Here is a 17509-nt window from a genome sequence, read left to right on the forward strand (position 1 = left end):
GTTTTCGGAATAAAAATTCAAAATAATAATTCAAATTAATAGACAAGGAGATGTCAATTGACAAGCGTATGCTGTGAAAAAGGTTCTTCCACCTAGCAGTTCAAAAATCATCCATTGTTTACAGTCTCACATTCTTCCAATAGGTAAACAATATAAATAATTCAGACAGATGTTAATTCTTTTTAAAATCCATAGAGCAGCATGGGCTATTTGTTTTGTTAGTTTTAATTGCCTCTGAGTTGCATGGTTCATTGTTAGCATTGGGAATTCTTTGTGAATTTAGGTAGGGCTACCAAGAAGCACACAAGTGCTTCTGAGATGGCCAGGCAGTCCAGTTGGAGCCACACAGTACAGCAGGGACAGCCCAAAGCACCCATCCTTTAGTGAGAGTTGTCTTAATTCAGTACACACTTTTATGTGCCCACCCAGCAATCACAGAACAAATACCTCATGGCTCAGCAACTCCAACACTACTCATGCCCCATACAATCCTCCATTCATCCCTGGGAGAACAGAAAATGAAACATGCACTGCTGCACCCTGCAGTTTTAGTAACCTACTAATTTACTTGGAAAATCCATGTGCAATTTTATTTTTTTTTTTTTTTTTATCATTGACAGTCTTTAAATGGGCAGTAAAGTACCGGCCACTCCAGTTACAGAATAGAAACAGGGGAAAAGATATCTCGTGCCTTTTTCTTTGTCTTGATTAGTTTCATTCAAAAACAGAATTTGATAGTCCTTTGCAAATACTTAGCCATAAAATTATGAGTTTGACATAGAACTTGGACCAATATTTAACCAACATTTTTTGTCCTCTTTTTGTCCTACAATCATTAGTCAACCCCACTTACAATAGCAATAACGCATTGTAGCCAAGAAATGGCCATAAATAAAAATACCATTGTCCTCAAAAAGTTTAGATTAATTTTATGTCCTAAGAAAATGGGAGAACTCTGATGTATTAAGATAAAACACATTAAGAAAGCACACAACACTTGAAGTGTTCATAAACCTCCCTCTCAACTCATATTACTGACATCACTGTTTATTAACATTCATTTTTAATTGCTTTATGGATTTTATTTACTTTTTTTTTTTTTTTTAACTTGTTGCAGATAATGTTGAGAGTCATCCTCATTGATTATTGGCAACTGCTGTATTCTGAGAAAGCCTCTTTCAATTTAGCTTTACAGATCCTTTGACTTCCCACTCCAACAGCTTCATCACCTACCCAACAGCTTCATAAATGTACTGCAATGGTCACATGAACATCTCAGGAGGGGAATCAGCACCTCTGTGTCTCCTCATTATTATGGCACTTTAGGAAGAGAAAACCAAAAAGCAACAAGTCCAACAGAAGTTGAAAGTCCCACAAAAGATGAATCTAATAGTGAGGCTCCACAGAAGTTTCAGAACACTTGTTATTCTTCTGGCTACTTTCTGCTTAGCAAGTATCGTCATTTCTGCCTATTACTTGTACACCAGCTACAAGCAGGAGATGGCCCTTGCAGAAACCACTGGAGAAGCAGACTGTGAAGATCTCAAGCTCCTACCATACAGATCCATTGAGCTGAAAACAGCTAAGCCAATTGATCCATCTAAAACTGATCCCACTGTCCTGCTGTTTGTGGAAAGCCAATACTCCCAGCTGGGACAAGATATCATAGCCATCCTTGAGTCCAGCAGATTTCAATACCACATGGTCATCGCGCCTGCCAAGGGGGATATTCCCCCTCTCACAGACAACGGAAGAGGAAAATACACAATTGTTATATATGAGAATATTTTAAAGTATGTATCCATGGACTCATGGAATAGAGAGCTTCTGGAAAAATACTGTGTGGAATACAGTGTTAGCATAATTGGTTTTCATAAAGCCAATGAAAACAGCTCCCCAAGTACAAAACTGAAAGGCTTGCCGTTACATCTTTACAATAACATAGCCCTCAAAGACTGTGTTGTAAACCCTCAGTCTCCCCTTCTGCGCATTACCAAAGCACCAAGGGTTGAGAAAGGCCCACTGCCTGGCGAAGACTGGACAGTTTTCCAGTTCAACCATTCCACCTACCAACCTGTGCTTTTAACTGAACTGCAGACCTCCCGACCACCTCCCATGGCATTGCCAAAGGCTGCTCTGTATGCAACCGTCATCCAGGACTTGGGGCTTCATGATGGGATTCAAAGAGTTCTTTTTGGAAACAACCTGACCTTCTGGTTACACAAGCTGATCTTTATTGATGCCATCTCTTTCCTGTCAGGGAAGAAGCTCACGCTGTCCTTGGATAGGTACATTCTGGTTGACATAGATGACATCTTCGTTGGGAAGGAGGGAACAAGGATGAACATAAATGATGTGAAGGTAAGGCAAAAGCTGGGGGATACTATACCAGATGCAAGTATGTTCAATGGGGCATTCAAAAAGAAACAAAGAGCGACAAACATGGGAGTCTCGTTTTCTTTTCAAAGCTGAAAGTCTACAGATGTAGCCAGCAGAAACAGAAACCATAACCTGAGGTTACTTTAAAGGTCTGGTTACCCACATGCATACAGAGATGGATTCTGTGTATGAATCCATCATACAGAGGATTTGAGTGTGTTGAACCTTCCAATACTTAACAGATTTTTTTTTTTTCCTGAACCAAAATAAAAAGAATCTCTGTTTCTGGAGCAAATTTGCTGCTGGGAACTCTGAATTGTTAGATAATTCCACATTTAACACCACGTTTTTATTTTTTCCCTTTGAACATACAGACTTATGCGTGTATCTGTACATATGGCATATACTTCAATTTATAGGCATTTAATTGCCTATAAATAAGTAATTATTTCTAGAAATTAAACAGAAGAATAGAAATCTGTTCATTTTTTGAACTCTCCTGTAACTATGTTAAATAGAATTTAAAAACGAATGGAAAAGTTGGCCACAGTTTGGCTTACAATCTTTAGCAGGGAAGTTTTCTTTAGTAGATAAATATTTCAAGTTACTGGTGACAGTATGAAAGTATGGCCTGCACCTCAGCAAATGACCTAAATATCTCATAAGGTGGATTGCTCACAGGCTATTGTTTGGAGGTGCTTTTAAACTTCCTTTTCATAGTCTGCAGTATCCAGGGACTCCATTATATATGTTCAGAGTAATTCTGAAAAGCATGTGCACCGTAGAAAGACACAGACTTAAAGTGGTAAACAGACAGAAGTCAACAGCATGAAAGTTACTTTCCTTCAGTTTTCCAGGTGGGGGAAATATCACATTGAGATATTGATAATAATCACATTGAGATTAATTGAGGCTCCTAAATATGCAATATTACATTCTCTACCTTTTATTCTAGGGTTTTCCTGTAAATACCTTAATGCTTTCATGAGCAGTAAGTAAGCCTTTTAGTTTTAAACCCAAATTTCTATTTTGTTTCCTAATTATTATTTCCATTGGTGTGAGTTTTATATTTGTTTGCCTATTCATCTGAATCACTTAGAGATATTGAGATGTCCAACAAAAGAAGTAGTCTCATACAGATAAGATGTTTTTACACATCAGAAAAGTTCAGGTAATTCTGTTAGCCAAACCAGGTGTATGAGAGCTCATCAGGGTTGTTTCTAGCACCCAGACACTCCAAGTGTCTGCATTAGATATTTCTGGTGTCTTGAGATCTGAGCACTATGCACAAGCTCCGAGATCAAGTACCCTCTCAGCACTATATATGATAAAACACTCTGACAAAGGCCCTGTCTAAAAGAGGAAATTAACGGAAAAGGCAATAGTGGAACAAGTTTTTCAGCAAGAGCTTTCTGCACACACATTTTTGAGAGCCTTTTTCTGATCTGGTTTGCCCACTACAAAAGTCTATTATTCTACGTTGGTTAAAGAGTCCCTATTACTAGAATAAAAGCATCCACACAGAGTCACTTGAAAATTCAAATCATAACTTTGACTGGAATAATCTCCAAGCCCCAAGACATTTCCTTCATTATCCAGCAATCAACAACATTAGACAAACCTCTCCACCTGTGCTTGGCAGAGGAGCTGTGCTCCATAGGAGATACAACAGAAAATATCCAGGAGCTCAAGTAGGATCTGGACATCAGAACCCTGGCTGCTAAAAGCATTAGGCATCAATTTTGCATGCTGCACAGATTTACCCATCTGAAAAATGGGCAGTTCACAGCACTGAATACATTAACATGCAAAATCATCTGCTAAGCTTCAGACTTTTCCTGAAGAAAATAATAATAATAATAAAGCAGTATGGTGAGACCCCCCCTCTTCATCACAAAGAAGAAATCATGTAACACACACCACCCATGGTGAGAACTATACAAGCACACACTCAGAGCCAACTTTCCCATCAGGCAGTCTTTTTGGGAAGCAGGATGGGGGATTGTCTATTTGTCATAAATAATGTTCCCATGTAAAGCCATCCTGCGGCTTGACCATCTATTGGTCCACTCTGCACATAAAACTATGGTTTTCAGTTCCAGTCAGTTATCAGGATTTGTTTCTCAGGGTATTGCACAAGTACTTGCTACGCATTTCAGTCTGTACTTACAGACTGGACATTCCCAGAATACATTAACATTCAAAGCAGGATGCTTGCTAATGAATGTAACGCCAAAAAAATTAGAGTGTTCTTTGGTTAGTTTACAGTAAAAGATAATTACAGTGAGTTAGAGAACAATCACTCAAGTCACTTGGGAAAGGAGGCAATTAAGAACCAGAGGGCCTGGCTTCTCCCCTCAAGGCAGAGCAGCCTCCTTGGTTGAAAGGCAAAATAGCAGAGGGAGACAACGTTTAGGAGGCTGATATTTTAAGTGATGTCGAAGTATTGCCCTGCATTGTGAAGCAGCTGCTGTGACCAGCTGCTCAAAGGGGGTTGTGTTTTCACAGCAGGTGAGAGGCTGCCACGAAACGCATGAGAGGTGACTTATGTAGGCATCAAGGGATATAGGGGCAGGTTGTGCTCCTGTATGTGTATCACAGGGGCAAAGGCATGAACGGCTCTGATAGCTAAAGGATTAGTATAGACTCAGTATGTTGTTCAACAAGAACATAGCAAAATTTGAACCATTTCCTCTTTTTTTCCTCTGAGCTGCATATTACAGGTAGATTTAGCACAAAAATCATAGCCGACATTAACATCATGCGCATCAAAACTCATTTCATCCCAGCCCCTGTAATGCATGTTTAAACTGCATCTCCAACACAGAATGGTATTTATACAATGCTAAGAACAGCATTGAGAAAAAAAACATGTGAAACAATGCTTGCAATGAAACAACTTCTCAGCACAGTACAATTCACTGAATTATGCCATATCACTACTTCTCCAGTTCCTTTTTTACTTAGGATTTGTCACTACAACTATCATAGATTCACCTTGTGCAGTCATATGGGACTCTCATAGGCTCTTCTGAGGTGCCACACACACCTGTGTTGCTTTGGGAATGCTTTTATACATTCCACATTCCCAGGTGTATGCAAGAAAACTGCAAACAGCAGTGCACTTCCCAAACTGTGTTAAAATTACAACTAAATAACATCTCCCTGTTCAAGCTCTTTGGCATTTCCTGCCAGTGGCCAGCTGTATAATAACTGCCAGCCCAAAGAACACATGACTAGATATGAGTTTTCCGATAACAGTACTCGTACATAGCAATAAAAAGACAAGTAACACTGTTCCGGTGTAATTACTTCCTGCAACTCAAATGTTTTTATCCCCTCACAAAGCCTTTCCTCAATTAGGTGCTTCAAGGATATATATAGTTTTATAAAGGGTGGCATCACTAGAGAAACAGAGATTAGAGAACAGAGTTATTATGGGCTCTGTTTACCACAAAAGATCTCCTAGTCCTTGTATTATAGAAGTTGTGCAAGGTCATATCTAGCTAAGTAATTAAACAGGAACTCAGCAGAGCCACAGAAAGCTATTTTCCCAAGCTTTGCAAAGATCTATCTTGAGACTAGCGAGCCCCTGCAAATGAATTCCTCCCTTTCCCTCCTGCCAATATATTATCTCTCTGCTTGATTTTAGAAGGCAAAAAATAAAATAAAATATCAAGAACTCCTCAGTTACCGTGCAGTATTACTGAATTCATGTACATGCAAATTATGCTGGTTCCTGGCCACGCAAGCCCAAGCCCATTGACATCACCGATTTAGCAAAAACAACTAGAAATACCCATTTTTGTTGTGTCTGGGGTCTGGGTTGTTCCAAACAGAAAGAATATAGAACTTTTATCCTTAAAGTTCTCTAGCTGGGCACAAACAGGCAGTAAGAACTTGCTAAGGTATTTCCTTTGTTGTTTTTCTAGTATGAGCTAGCGCAATATTTACTCACGCAAGAAGAGCCCAGTGCCGTGACCAGGACTTTTCCAGTACCCTCCACAACTACACTTTCTTTTCTGGGAGCAATTATTAGCTCAAAACAAACAAACAAAAGCAAGCAATCATCCCTACATTTAAAAACAAAACAAACAAACAACAAAAAAAAATAACCATCCTCAACCTTTTACTTTCTGTCCTCTCTTTACGCCAGGACCTGCAATGCAGAACAGCTGCCCTTCTATAGCCTTCTTCCAGGTGGACCCTCTCAGGAGCCACCTGCTTCCCGCTTTTCTCCCACTCTCCCAGCTGGAGCTGGTAATCAAAGAGAAGTTGTTCGTCCTAGCACCATCGCGTCACAAAGCCCCTTTCTCTAAAGCCACCTTTCCCTTTTTTGCATTCCCTCTAATTGCTGTACTAGGATCATTCTTGTGCTATCTGGGATCTGATAAAATGACAAAGCAATGCTTGGGAATGTGTGGTGTGTTACTACTGACTGCGGGCTCTCCTATTCCTTGCAGCATCGGATAGCCCGTCTGCATTCTCCCCCATTCTCCTGCTCTAACCTTCAGTCCACTCACTGCAGTTGAAAAAAGAATTGCATTAGTCTCTGACACCTCCTCACTTCCACAAGTCTGCAGTTTATCTTCGACCTTCATCATCATTAAAAAGCCTTGAACACTTAAAGGGTGATTTCTTGCCCATTTTAGTATTTTAAAGACACGAATTCATGTTGGAGTCACATCTTTTCTGATATTTCCAAATTAAAGAGTACTGGCTCAGCAGGAGCCTGCACTTGGTAACTGAATCTCTCCAGCATATGCTTTCAGGTAGAATAATTAGAAATATCTGGGCCACACCACCAGGCATGGCAGAACGATATTCAGTACAGAGACACAGGTGGGCATAGGATGGGTAAAACTGTGCAGCACATCTGTGCAATTTCTCAACACTCTTTGAAGGAAGGAATTTAATAAACCGTTGTGGACCAGTGCTTGGTTTCTGCTTCAGTTCTGCTGGGATCCCTTACCTCTCATGCCGTTTGGGGTTGATAGCAAAGCCCCAGTTCAGGCATGTGGATAAGGAAGCTCTGCTTAACAAAGGGCAATAGCACAGTTCTGTGTCCCTTTGCAGAATATGGCACCTAGTGTTGCAGAATGCCCAAATTTTCATAGAAATTCTCCAGCAGTGGTTAAGACCAGACAAAAAAGACAGGGAGGATTTCTAACTCAAGTTTCTAAAGAGTTTCTCTGGATATCCTCCTCTGCTGCACCTATCTGGTACTCACATACAACAGTGGAGAGATGATGATGGAAGTTAGAGCAGCTCAACATCTAACCTCCCTCCATTTCATTCCAGATGTACTCACTATCAGTCCCCAGTGCTTCAGCAAAACTTGAAACTGATGTTGTCAATAGGAGCTGGAAACAAATTGCTTATATTTTTATTACTGTTAATTTATCTGCTGCTTTTTCCTTCAGCAGAAGTCGAAGCATCACTTCCTTTCTGATACTGAGATACAATAGTCATCCTGCAGCCTTTTTATAAAAGTAAACTCCTGCCAATAAAGTAACCACATCAATGGGCAATACAGGGGGAAACTAAAAAGAGAGCATGTACGATCATTGGAAGTTAGAGCAGACAGCCAAGCATTAGTCATTATAGTCTAAGTGTTACCATCATGTCACTCTTTAAAGCACTTTTGAAAATGGCAGCGAAGAACACAATGAACAGAAATTCAGGAGTTTCCGGTTTGGGATGTTTTTAAAGACTTTAAAAATGAATTTAAAATGCAGCTGAGAATGCATTATAAGAAAAATGTAATAATCAGACAATCTTTTTTCAAAATGGGAGTGTCTACTCTATTCGGCTTCAGGAGAGATGACGGATCATTCAATATTTTCCTTGTTCATGTCTCTTGAATCATCCTGTTCTTTCTGCAATAATTTGAGTGTTGAATACTGCTGAAGTGCCTTGTCTAGATACATCATACAAAGCATTTTAGACTTCAACTCTTGTATTTTTTTTTTTTGTTTCAGTAAAGCCTGCTCTTTCATTCACAATTTCAGCACTGATGTAGTGAAAAAAACATGATTCCTTTGCCGTCAGCAAAACATTTATTTTTCTCCTTGGCAGCCTGGAGGACTGTCTGTCTGTCTGAGCACCTTACCTGAATTATAATAGACTTGGGGTTCTCTCGTCTTACAGGTTTCCTACTGATGATATAATAAGCCTTGAGTGCTTGATACAGTCTTGCCAGAAGACAAATTCTGGAGACTAATTTTCTAGTTTGTTCGTTAGTTTAGAAAATTACATTCTTTCCATGTGTCCCACACATTAACTTTATCATACAGTCTAAGAAATATTTTCATAAACATTTCAAAAAACTCACTTTGTGTTCTCCTCTCCCAGTGAACAGACTGGCTTTTATGCAGTGCAATTTAATATTGTTTGTGGAAGAACCACAGAATTATCAAAAATCTGGGTGTTGGTTTGTTTGCTTTTTTTTTCAAGTAAAAATTTAGTATTTCATAAAGCAGGAAAACAAATTAAAAACCTAGAGAAAAATAATCCTTCATTTTTCCAGCTTTTTAATCAACTCTAAGACCTAGATAGACCTTACTCTTCAAAAAGATAAACAATTCTGAATTTAAGACAACAAGCAAACCAACCAACACAAAATAATACCTTTTAAAATACAGAAAGCGCAGAGGTTTTTTGAGTTGTTGGTCTAGTGCAATATCTAATGCTTACAGCCTGTGTCTAGCATCATTGCCTTGTGACATGCTCTTTTTGTCTACACTTCTGCTGATTTTCTGGATTTACGTTGATTTCCTGAATACCTCCACCAAAATAATTCTGAAGTCATAAGATGTGTTGTACTGGAATATATTTTAAAAATGTATGTGGTTATCTATATTTTATTTAGCTTCATTTAATTTCATTTAACTCCCTTTCATTTAGGGAATTTGTAGGAGCCAAAAAGCATGGCTGCTTTATATCAACCTCTTAAGTCACCTATATTAACCTGTGTTTTAAAACAATGCATATTACTTTAAAAGGTGCACTAACAATTGTTTCCTGTATAGCAAAATAACACTATAAGAAATGTTGGAATACCTTTCAAGAAAGGCTAGCCAACGCAGACTTAAAGAGCAGTCATAATTATTGCCTTAAAAGCATCTGATGCAGCAAAAAGCACGTTACCATGAATGCCATATATATATTGCAGTTACTTTAGTGGCAGTGTTACTTAAACTTTAAATGTGCTTTTGTCATCCAAATGGGAGCAGAAGAAATGACATTTAGAGCAAAACTCAGTTTAGTATCATTAGCATTATACAAATAATTTGAAAACAAAAATGTTCAGTAAAAGAGTGAAGGGATGGGATGGAAGGATGGACAAACAGGTGAGAGAATAGAGAAAATCTCAAAGAGAAAATGAGAACTTTGAAACTAAAATATTTAGCAAAAACTAACTGGTCAATTTCTGACCACCTCTGTATCATAACATGGCATGAAAACAATTCATCTATGCCTGGTTTCAAATTCCTAGGTAAATATGTATGTACGCACATATGTATACACCCACACAAATTAAATTTCTGATCTTTTTCTGGTCTATGAATGTGGTCATAGACCCCTTAAATTAATACTTTTACTTCTAATGCTGTAAGTCTCCACCTGTCCTCTTATCAGACAGAAGAGTGTAAGTGCTTTTAGATAAAAGATACCAAATTACAAAAGGCAGAATAAGAGACCAGCAAGAGCTGCACCTCTAAGTCCAAAATTAAATTCTAGTAAGTGGACACTTAATTATAACTCCTGAAGATATAGATCACATGTCAGCATGTGGAACTTCAAAAATGATAAGTCATAAGCAGATTCTGATAGCAGATAATAGGATAACCTTCAAACTAAATCTTCATCTTCCTTTCAGAAAAAAAAAAATAAATGCCAGTGGTCAACATTTAGGATACAAGCACTGCTTTCAGTGAGCTGCATCTATGGGAAGGCTGAGGCTTTCTCCAAAGGGCTGGACACTTTTCATAAGGGTTTCCTTTTCCTCTGGACATATGCAGAGTCCAAATAATTTTACAGAGACATGAGAACAAATGACCTTCTGGCTCCATTGTTCAACATGAGTCATGCATAGCTTGGAATCGTTAGAGTGAATCATATATTGCTTTCAGCAGAGTTTGTTGGAGAATAGTGCTTTGCATACAAATACATCGATTTGTCTGGAAAAATTCACTTTGCAAGAAACCATTTTAGTTAGGAAATTTCATGAGGTCCGTGTGTAGCTACTTTAGAAATAAACAAAAAATGAACAATTTAGAAATAAACAAAAAATGAGCAATTTCACTGAACATTTGAAATAGTGACAATTTGGTATAGCTGTTTCACTGCTGAAGGGGATTTCTGTGCAACAGACAGTTATTGCTTTTTCTGGTTGTTTGTTTTTTGCAATGATCATAAGCATACACACATGCACATATATAACATACACACATACTCAAATGTGATGAAAAAATCATCCTGCATTTTATGTTTATGTCACCAAATATTCTGTGTCCATGTGGTTTGGCCAAGCTAAAGAAGAGAAAGTCTTAAGCATAAGCTATGATAAAACACTATGTGATGTGTTGTGATTTTCCATCAGCTGCAGATTAGCTTGACCTGAGTGTCAGTTTTTGATCCATAAGAATTGGTGTGGCAATTCTCAGGCATCAACTTTTGTCTCTCGGTCTCTCTCTTTGTATCAGAACCTGGGGCAATGCAGTATCACTAGGGTTTTCAAAGGATGATGATAAGAAGCTGCCAATCTTCAGCTGCACATCTCCTGAATAAGGCTAATGCCTGTCTGCACCACATCGGCAGTACTGAATGGTGATCCATTTGTCCAGGTGCACAGTGCACAGTATGGTTTCAGCTGAATCTTTTTTTTTTCTTTTTTTTTTTTTCCCCATTACCAAGATATACAGCAGGATGTACCAGAAATAGGTAGAAGATTGCCTTATTCTCCATCACCATGGCCAGTTCCACAGGTACCTGGCACTGCCAGAAACTGTACTAAGAGTGCAGACCAGTGCTCACAGCCCTAACATAAAGCTCTTTTTCATGTGCCTCATTTGCTTTCATATTTCGATTGGGAATATTCCTACCAAGATTCAGGCCAGTGCTGATGTTATTTGGGGCTACAGATTTGCAGTACTCATGAAACTTTGTCCACGCACACAAGAAGTCATAACCTGGTGAAAATGCACTGTAGTGCTGGGAAGTTCCTGAAAAATCTTCCCTTTCCACAGCCCTAAGAGCCTCCATGCTTAGGAATTTTGTACAATCATTTTGTTTCTTTGCTGTGTGATGCATGCATGCCTGGAAGGACATGCTGGGGGCTGGATGTTAACACGTCTCAGAAGCAAACCCCCACTTTGATGTACAGGGCACCTCTGACTCCCTTTGTAGAGATCACTGTTTGTTGCATGGCTACTTTGAACCCCATCAGAGAGAAATTCTCATTTCTTTCATGTGGTTTTGCTGCCAGTGCAGATTACTCATTCACCAGGTCTGGAGAGCTCCTGTTTTTATTTACTGCTGCACACATGCTAGAAGCAACAAGGTTCTCCATCAAATCCCCCTGCTTCTTTTCAGGCTATTCTCAGTTCAGGAGTGGGATGCCAATACCAGTTTTAACTTACCCTTCATTTTCTGGCCTTTAAGTCTTATCCATACATTTATTAGTGCTGCTATCTATATGCCTCTTTTACAGCACCCGCTCCAAATGCACAGTGGTACCCTTCTGAAGTGATGCACGTGCATGTAGCATAGCTCTGTATCCAACTGTAATCATTTTCTGCAGGCAGCAAACACAATTACTGCATCAATACAGAAGGTGAGATGAATAAAACTCCTGGCCCAAATGCATGAAGCAATACTTTTCCAGAGATTTGTGTATATATAAGAAGTAAAATTTAAAAATAAAAAAGTAAAGTTAAAAATAAAAGGTATTTGAGGACTGCTATCCATCCGGCAGCAGCATCCAAAGAGGGGTGGCAGCCTTTTCTTCTGGAAACATTGTCATAATGAACTAATAGTTCTTCATACATTTAGTCTTCTTGCTGTGCCAGAATACACAGCAGTCCTAAAATAAAGGTTTCTAAGTGTTTATGAGATTTATCAGCATATGATCTTACAGTATAAATGCCTTGTCAGATATTAAAATCATATTTCTTTCACTTTCTTATTTTTTCTATTGAATATGACATTGTAAAAGAACCTCACTAGTTCTACAACATTTAGATAGAAATGATTTTTCATTACTATTAATAGCTATTGCTATTTCATTGCTATTAATATTCAAAAAAAAAAAAAAAAAAAAAAAAAAACAATTTTATTGGTCTCATGGGGGATTTATTAAATCACTAAATAGCCTTACATTATTGTATTATAAGGTGCCATTTCATGTGGACAAAAAGTCTAGACTTGTAATGGATATATTAAATATGACAAGTGATAATTTAAATAGTTACAATGTTTTATACAGAATATTTTATAAAGGTTAAGATTTTCTCTCAAGAAATGCCAGGATGAAAAGAAAACAAAATATTTTAAACTTTTTTTTTTTCTTTAACTTTAATTGAACTTCATTTTCAAAATTAACAAGAAAATGAAACAATTTTCTCAAAACCAATATATCAGTAAAAACACTCCAGATTTTTCTGAACAGTTATTTTGTTCACTAGGACTTGATTTATTGCAACACACTGCATGGATTAATGTTTTCTGTTATAACACTCTAGTGTTTATCATTGATTATTATGGCATACAATAAAGGGTTCTTTCCCTTCCAGTTAAGGCTGGCACAGAAAAACAACCAAGGCAACGTGGTGTCCTTCCCACCTGAGAGCTTCTTTAACAAAGTGATGTTGCTTCTTTAGAGGCTGGAGTTTTTCTTACCCAGGTCTGCTGCTCAAGTCCAAGGAGCACCCAAGAGTTGTTCTGTGGATGTGTTTGGCCAGTTCAGTTTGGGAAGGAAAGCAGTATCAAGAAACTGAAATGCTTGAAGTTGAGAGGAACTTTTAGTATTTTTGTTGATGTGATTTTTGTGAGACAGGGTCTTCTAAATCCAGAAGTCCTTTAAAAATATAAAAATCTTCTTTTGGTTTAATTAGCAGTAAGATTTACCACAAGCTGGCAAAGGTTAGAATATTCTGTGCATTGCTGTGGTCGCCAAATTCAAGTGATAAGGGCATTAACACACCTCTGGCTCATTTTAGGTTTAAAGATCAGAATTTCAGTTTTCCTTCTTTCCAACTTGATTACCCATTTATTCTCGGACTAAATGGGTGAAAAATCCTTCTGAAACCGTAGAGTGGCAAAGCATTTATTCTTGTTACTTGATCTGTTTGAACTTCACCAGTGAAATGGCTTCCCATGGCAAAATATTGATTATTAAATGCAGAATGTTCCACAGGAATGTGATTTAAACAAAACAGTATTCTGCCAACTCATCTGCTCTGGCAGGCTGAAGGGAAAGTGGACAGTTTGAAGAATATTCTAAAAAAAAAAATAAATAAATCCAAAAGATCATAATTAAATGTAGCTTTGGAATTGCTGTTCTTCCAGAAATTAAAAAATGAAAATAATTCACACCCTGTTGAGATATTTTTTTTTAATATGAGAATATCCCAGAAGATGGATATTTCAGTTTTGTACTGCCTCTTCATTTTATGTAAAAGCCAGAATTATTACTCTAACTTTTACATAACTTATTAAATCCAAAATGTCAACATTTAGGCAATTTTAAAAAGTTGTCTCGATATTATAGTTGAATTGCACTGATTGAATCAGATTGAATCAAAGTCATAGGCTTCAAGGACTTATGTTTTCGACCCCAAATCATCAGACCTTCAAGTATGGGCTATATAAAGAATGTTTGAATTCACATTTTTGACAGCATACAGTATTTGCTTGCCTTCCCTGAAACTCTTGAAATATTGGCTCTTAAAACTGTCAGTGATTCTTGAAAGCACAAGTGCTTTTTTGGTTGAGGTCCAATTGTTTTAGAAGAGTAAATCTCAGTATAATTTTCCATTCCCTGGGTTTCTTAACTCCTCAGAAGTCTGTAGGTCTGAACATTTGCCTGCTCATTAATAGTGTAGACATAAAGCTAAGCTTGGGATCATTTTAGTTAACAGAAGTTTTGATATTGATTCCAATATCAAGAGAGTTTGGCCTCAAACCTCTTCTGTGCAGAAGCAGGTCTGGCCACGATCCCAGGGCATGGAGGGAATGGGGGGTCTCAGCTGGCCACCCCAGGGGTGTCCAAGTGCTCCAGTCACCCCCTCTCCGCTAGCTGTAAGCAAGCATCAGATAGCTCTACATCCAGAAGACAAGCCAGACCTACTGCCTCTGCCTGGTTTATTGTTGTGAATGTACAAGGATGAGAGAAATACAGGAATCACAGATGAAAAAGGGGCTGTAGTATTGTAACGGGAGCAGGTTTTACCATGGGAAAAGCAGCCTGGTAAAGAAAAGAAGAACATGGGAAAGAGGCTCAAGGGATGAGGATCAAAGCAGACCCTGGATCAGGGCTTCCTGTAGCACAGAATCCCTAAGGGAGACTGAAGATCTCCTTTGTAATAATCTTTACTGTAGATTTGTCAACAAACTATCACAAATATTTGGAAATGAATGGACTATGCATGAATCAATAAGAACTAATCTATATTTATCTATAATTAATATAGATTAAATACTCTATACAATTATTAATTTAGGAAGTTTAATGAAGCTCCGGACATATGTGGTGCTGAAGCTATACTCTACATGGTTAATAATAAAAGCAGATTTCTTTTTTCAAAAAATGGGTTTACCCTCAGAATATGAATTCTTTAATATAAAAGCTCTGCATGTGTCTTCCTAGTAACATAGCCCAAGATTTATGTGTATCATAAACAAATATGGCTGTGGTATTATAAAGTGCAATTCCACTGTATTTGTTATTAGGAAAGGGAATAAGGTTTCCCATATGCTTTCACTATTATTTCTCTTCTAACTAGGAACATGGTGCCAGTACATTATCAGGAAATAAAAGCCACCCATCACTGTTGTAAATATCATGAGGTAGGCTGTTACTGAGCCAGTCTGTTAAAGACTGGAGGGGCTTTACTCCCCACCTTCAGGCAGCAGGTCCATTTCTAAGCTGAGCAATAAGAGGCAAAGCCTTGGACTAGTGACACGTTGTGATTTGTTTACCTAATATAAGGCAGCATTTTGAGTCAATGATACACACATTGACTTCACAAATGTAATAAGATGCTGGAGGGAAGTTTAGAAATTTCCAGAGATCTTGGTTGAGACGAGGTTGTAAAATTACCTACATGCAAGCTACCCTTTTTCTCTTCTTCCGAGATTTCTTAAAGGCTAAGAGGAAATTCCCTTCTGCTCCCTTGTGTGTTGGTAGTTGATATTATAGCACAGTAAGCCATAGGGAAAAAAGAAACTGTCTTTAGAAAGGGGAGTTTATTACTGTTTTACTGTTACTGTTATGGTTTATGTTGCGGGGAGTGGGCACAGCCAACAACCCCCTGTATGTTGCAGAGGGCATTCTCCAAAGTCAATAAAAAGTCAATGTGTTGACATAAGGGTACAAGAGGACAGTGCAGTGCTGGTTGAACACCCTTTTAGTGGTCAGCAGGCTGGAGAAAAATCACTTGAAACCATTTAAGTGGATAAATGTGTTGGGGGAAAATTTTGGCTGAATCATGTACTTTCATAACTACTTGTCCTTTCTTTCCTCTACTGTTGTATTGGACAATATTCTGTGCAATGCCAGTGTCAAGCTTGTAAAAGTGAAAAAGCTACAGTTCACCGTAATATATAAGGACACAAATGCACACAAAAAGGCTAGAAAAGTCTCAGCCTTCTAATTAAATTAAAACCAATCTTCTAATACTTTTCTGCCATTAAGCTGATGACAACACAGCCAATACTCCTTACATAGATATATTCTGGTTTTACTGATTTCACTGACTGTTTGCTGGACCTATGGCCTCAAAAAGCTTTGTCATGTTAAGCACCAGGAGAGGAGAAAGGGGGCAAAGAAGAGGGAGTGTAGAGCCCATAGAAGAGCTTAGAATAAGGAAGATATTACATAATGGAAAAATACCACCTATCTTTTAGCTATTTGTCATCTCACAGTTGTAAATTGTTTCAGTAGTTGAAAGTACACTTTGTCAAACAATCCCATTTGGGTAGCAGAGCATTAGCCAAATGAAACCTATCAGAACAATCCAGTATTTATGATTTTTAAGCAGCTATTCCCATATAAAATAAAATTATGGCACTCCCCCACAGCTGGGAGAGTAATAGAACCTCTCCAGAAATGAGTGGAAATTTAGTGTTAACACCTATAATTAAAAGGTATATACTTTACTGAACATATTTTTCTCAGTTTAATGAACCTAAGTTGCATGGATTCATATTTTACGCTGCAAGTAGCTACACGGTTTTCAATGGGAATATTTAGAGAGAAAAGTGCTACCTATAATAACTAAGATTAAAAGCAACAAGATTTAAAAGGTAACTGGCTCAGTAATGCCACTTTCATCCTACCACCTAAGTGCTTGAGAATGGCTTTGAAATAGGAATATTTTTAAACAAAAGACAAACAAACAAACAAAAACCCTGTCCTTTCTGTGTATTTTTTGTTTTCTGAAATAATACTTACTATGCAAGTATTTAATATTCTGGTGAGCTTTCTTCACTGTTCCTAAGTGTTAGAAACTTATTCACCATGAAGACTGACAGCTGATGTTCTCACTTATGTGGAAATATATATATATATATATACATATACATATATATATATATATAGTAAGACTTATGAAAGGATAACAAACTCTGGCAACAGACATGTTCCCTATATTATTGTCATCAGACATTACTATGCTTGAAAGACATACTCTCCTTCTAGTGTATGGTCTAAATCTTTCACCAAAAATTATGACCTGTGGAAGGATATATATAACATGGGAATAAGTTCCCTCATAAATTAAAAGTTGGGGAAAACAATAAGAAATTTCAAAATTGTTTTCCAATTCAAATATAGACCTCTTCCCACAGCCAAGAAAACATATAGTAAAAGACATCAATAAACAACCTCTGATTAAAACATGCTTGC

At 37.7% G+C, this 17509-nt stretch overlaps 1 protein-coding gene across 1 annotated transcript in view; it reads left to right on the forward strand.

Annotated features, from left to right (window-relative positions):
* Window positions 1-1380: 1380 nt before the first annotated feature.
* The window catches only part of LOC311208916 (bifunctional heparan sulfate N-deacetylase/N-sulfotransferase 4), a gene marked incomplete at both ends in the record, with an annotated part of 84207 nt that continues 68078 nt past the window's right edge, over window positions 1381-17509 (forward strand). The window contains one exon of the mRNA XM_084285949.1: window positions 1381-2361. Coding sequence (XP_084142075.1) covers window positions 1381-2361 — 981 coding nt within the window. The remainder of the gene's footprint in view (window positions 2362-17509) is intronic.

The sequence above is a fragment of the Netta rufina genome (assembly GCF_964035555.1).
Source record: "Netta rufina genome assembly, chromosome: 4".
Classification (NCBI taxonomy): domain Eukaryota; kingdom Metazoa; phylum Chordata; class Aves; order Anseriformes; family Anatidae; genus Netta; species Netta rufina.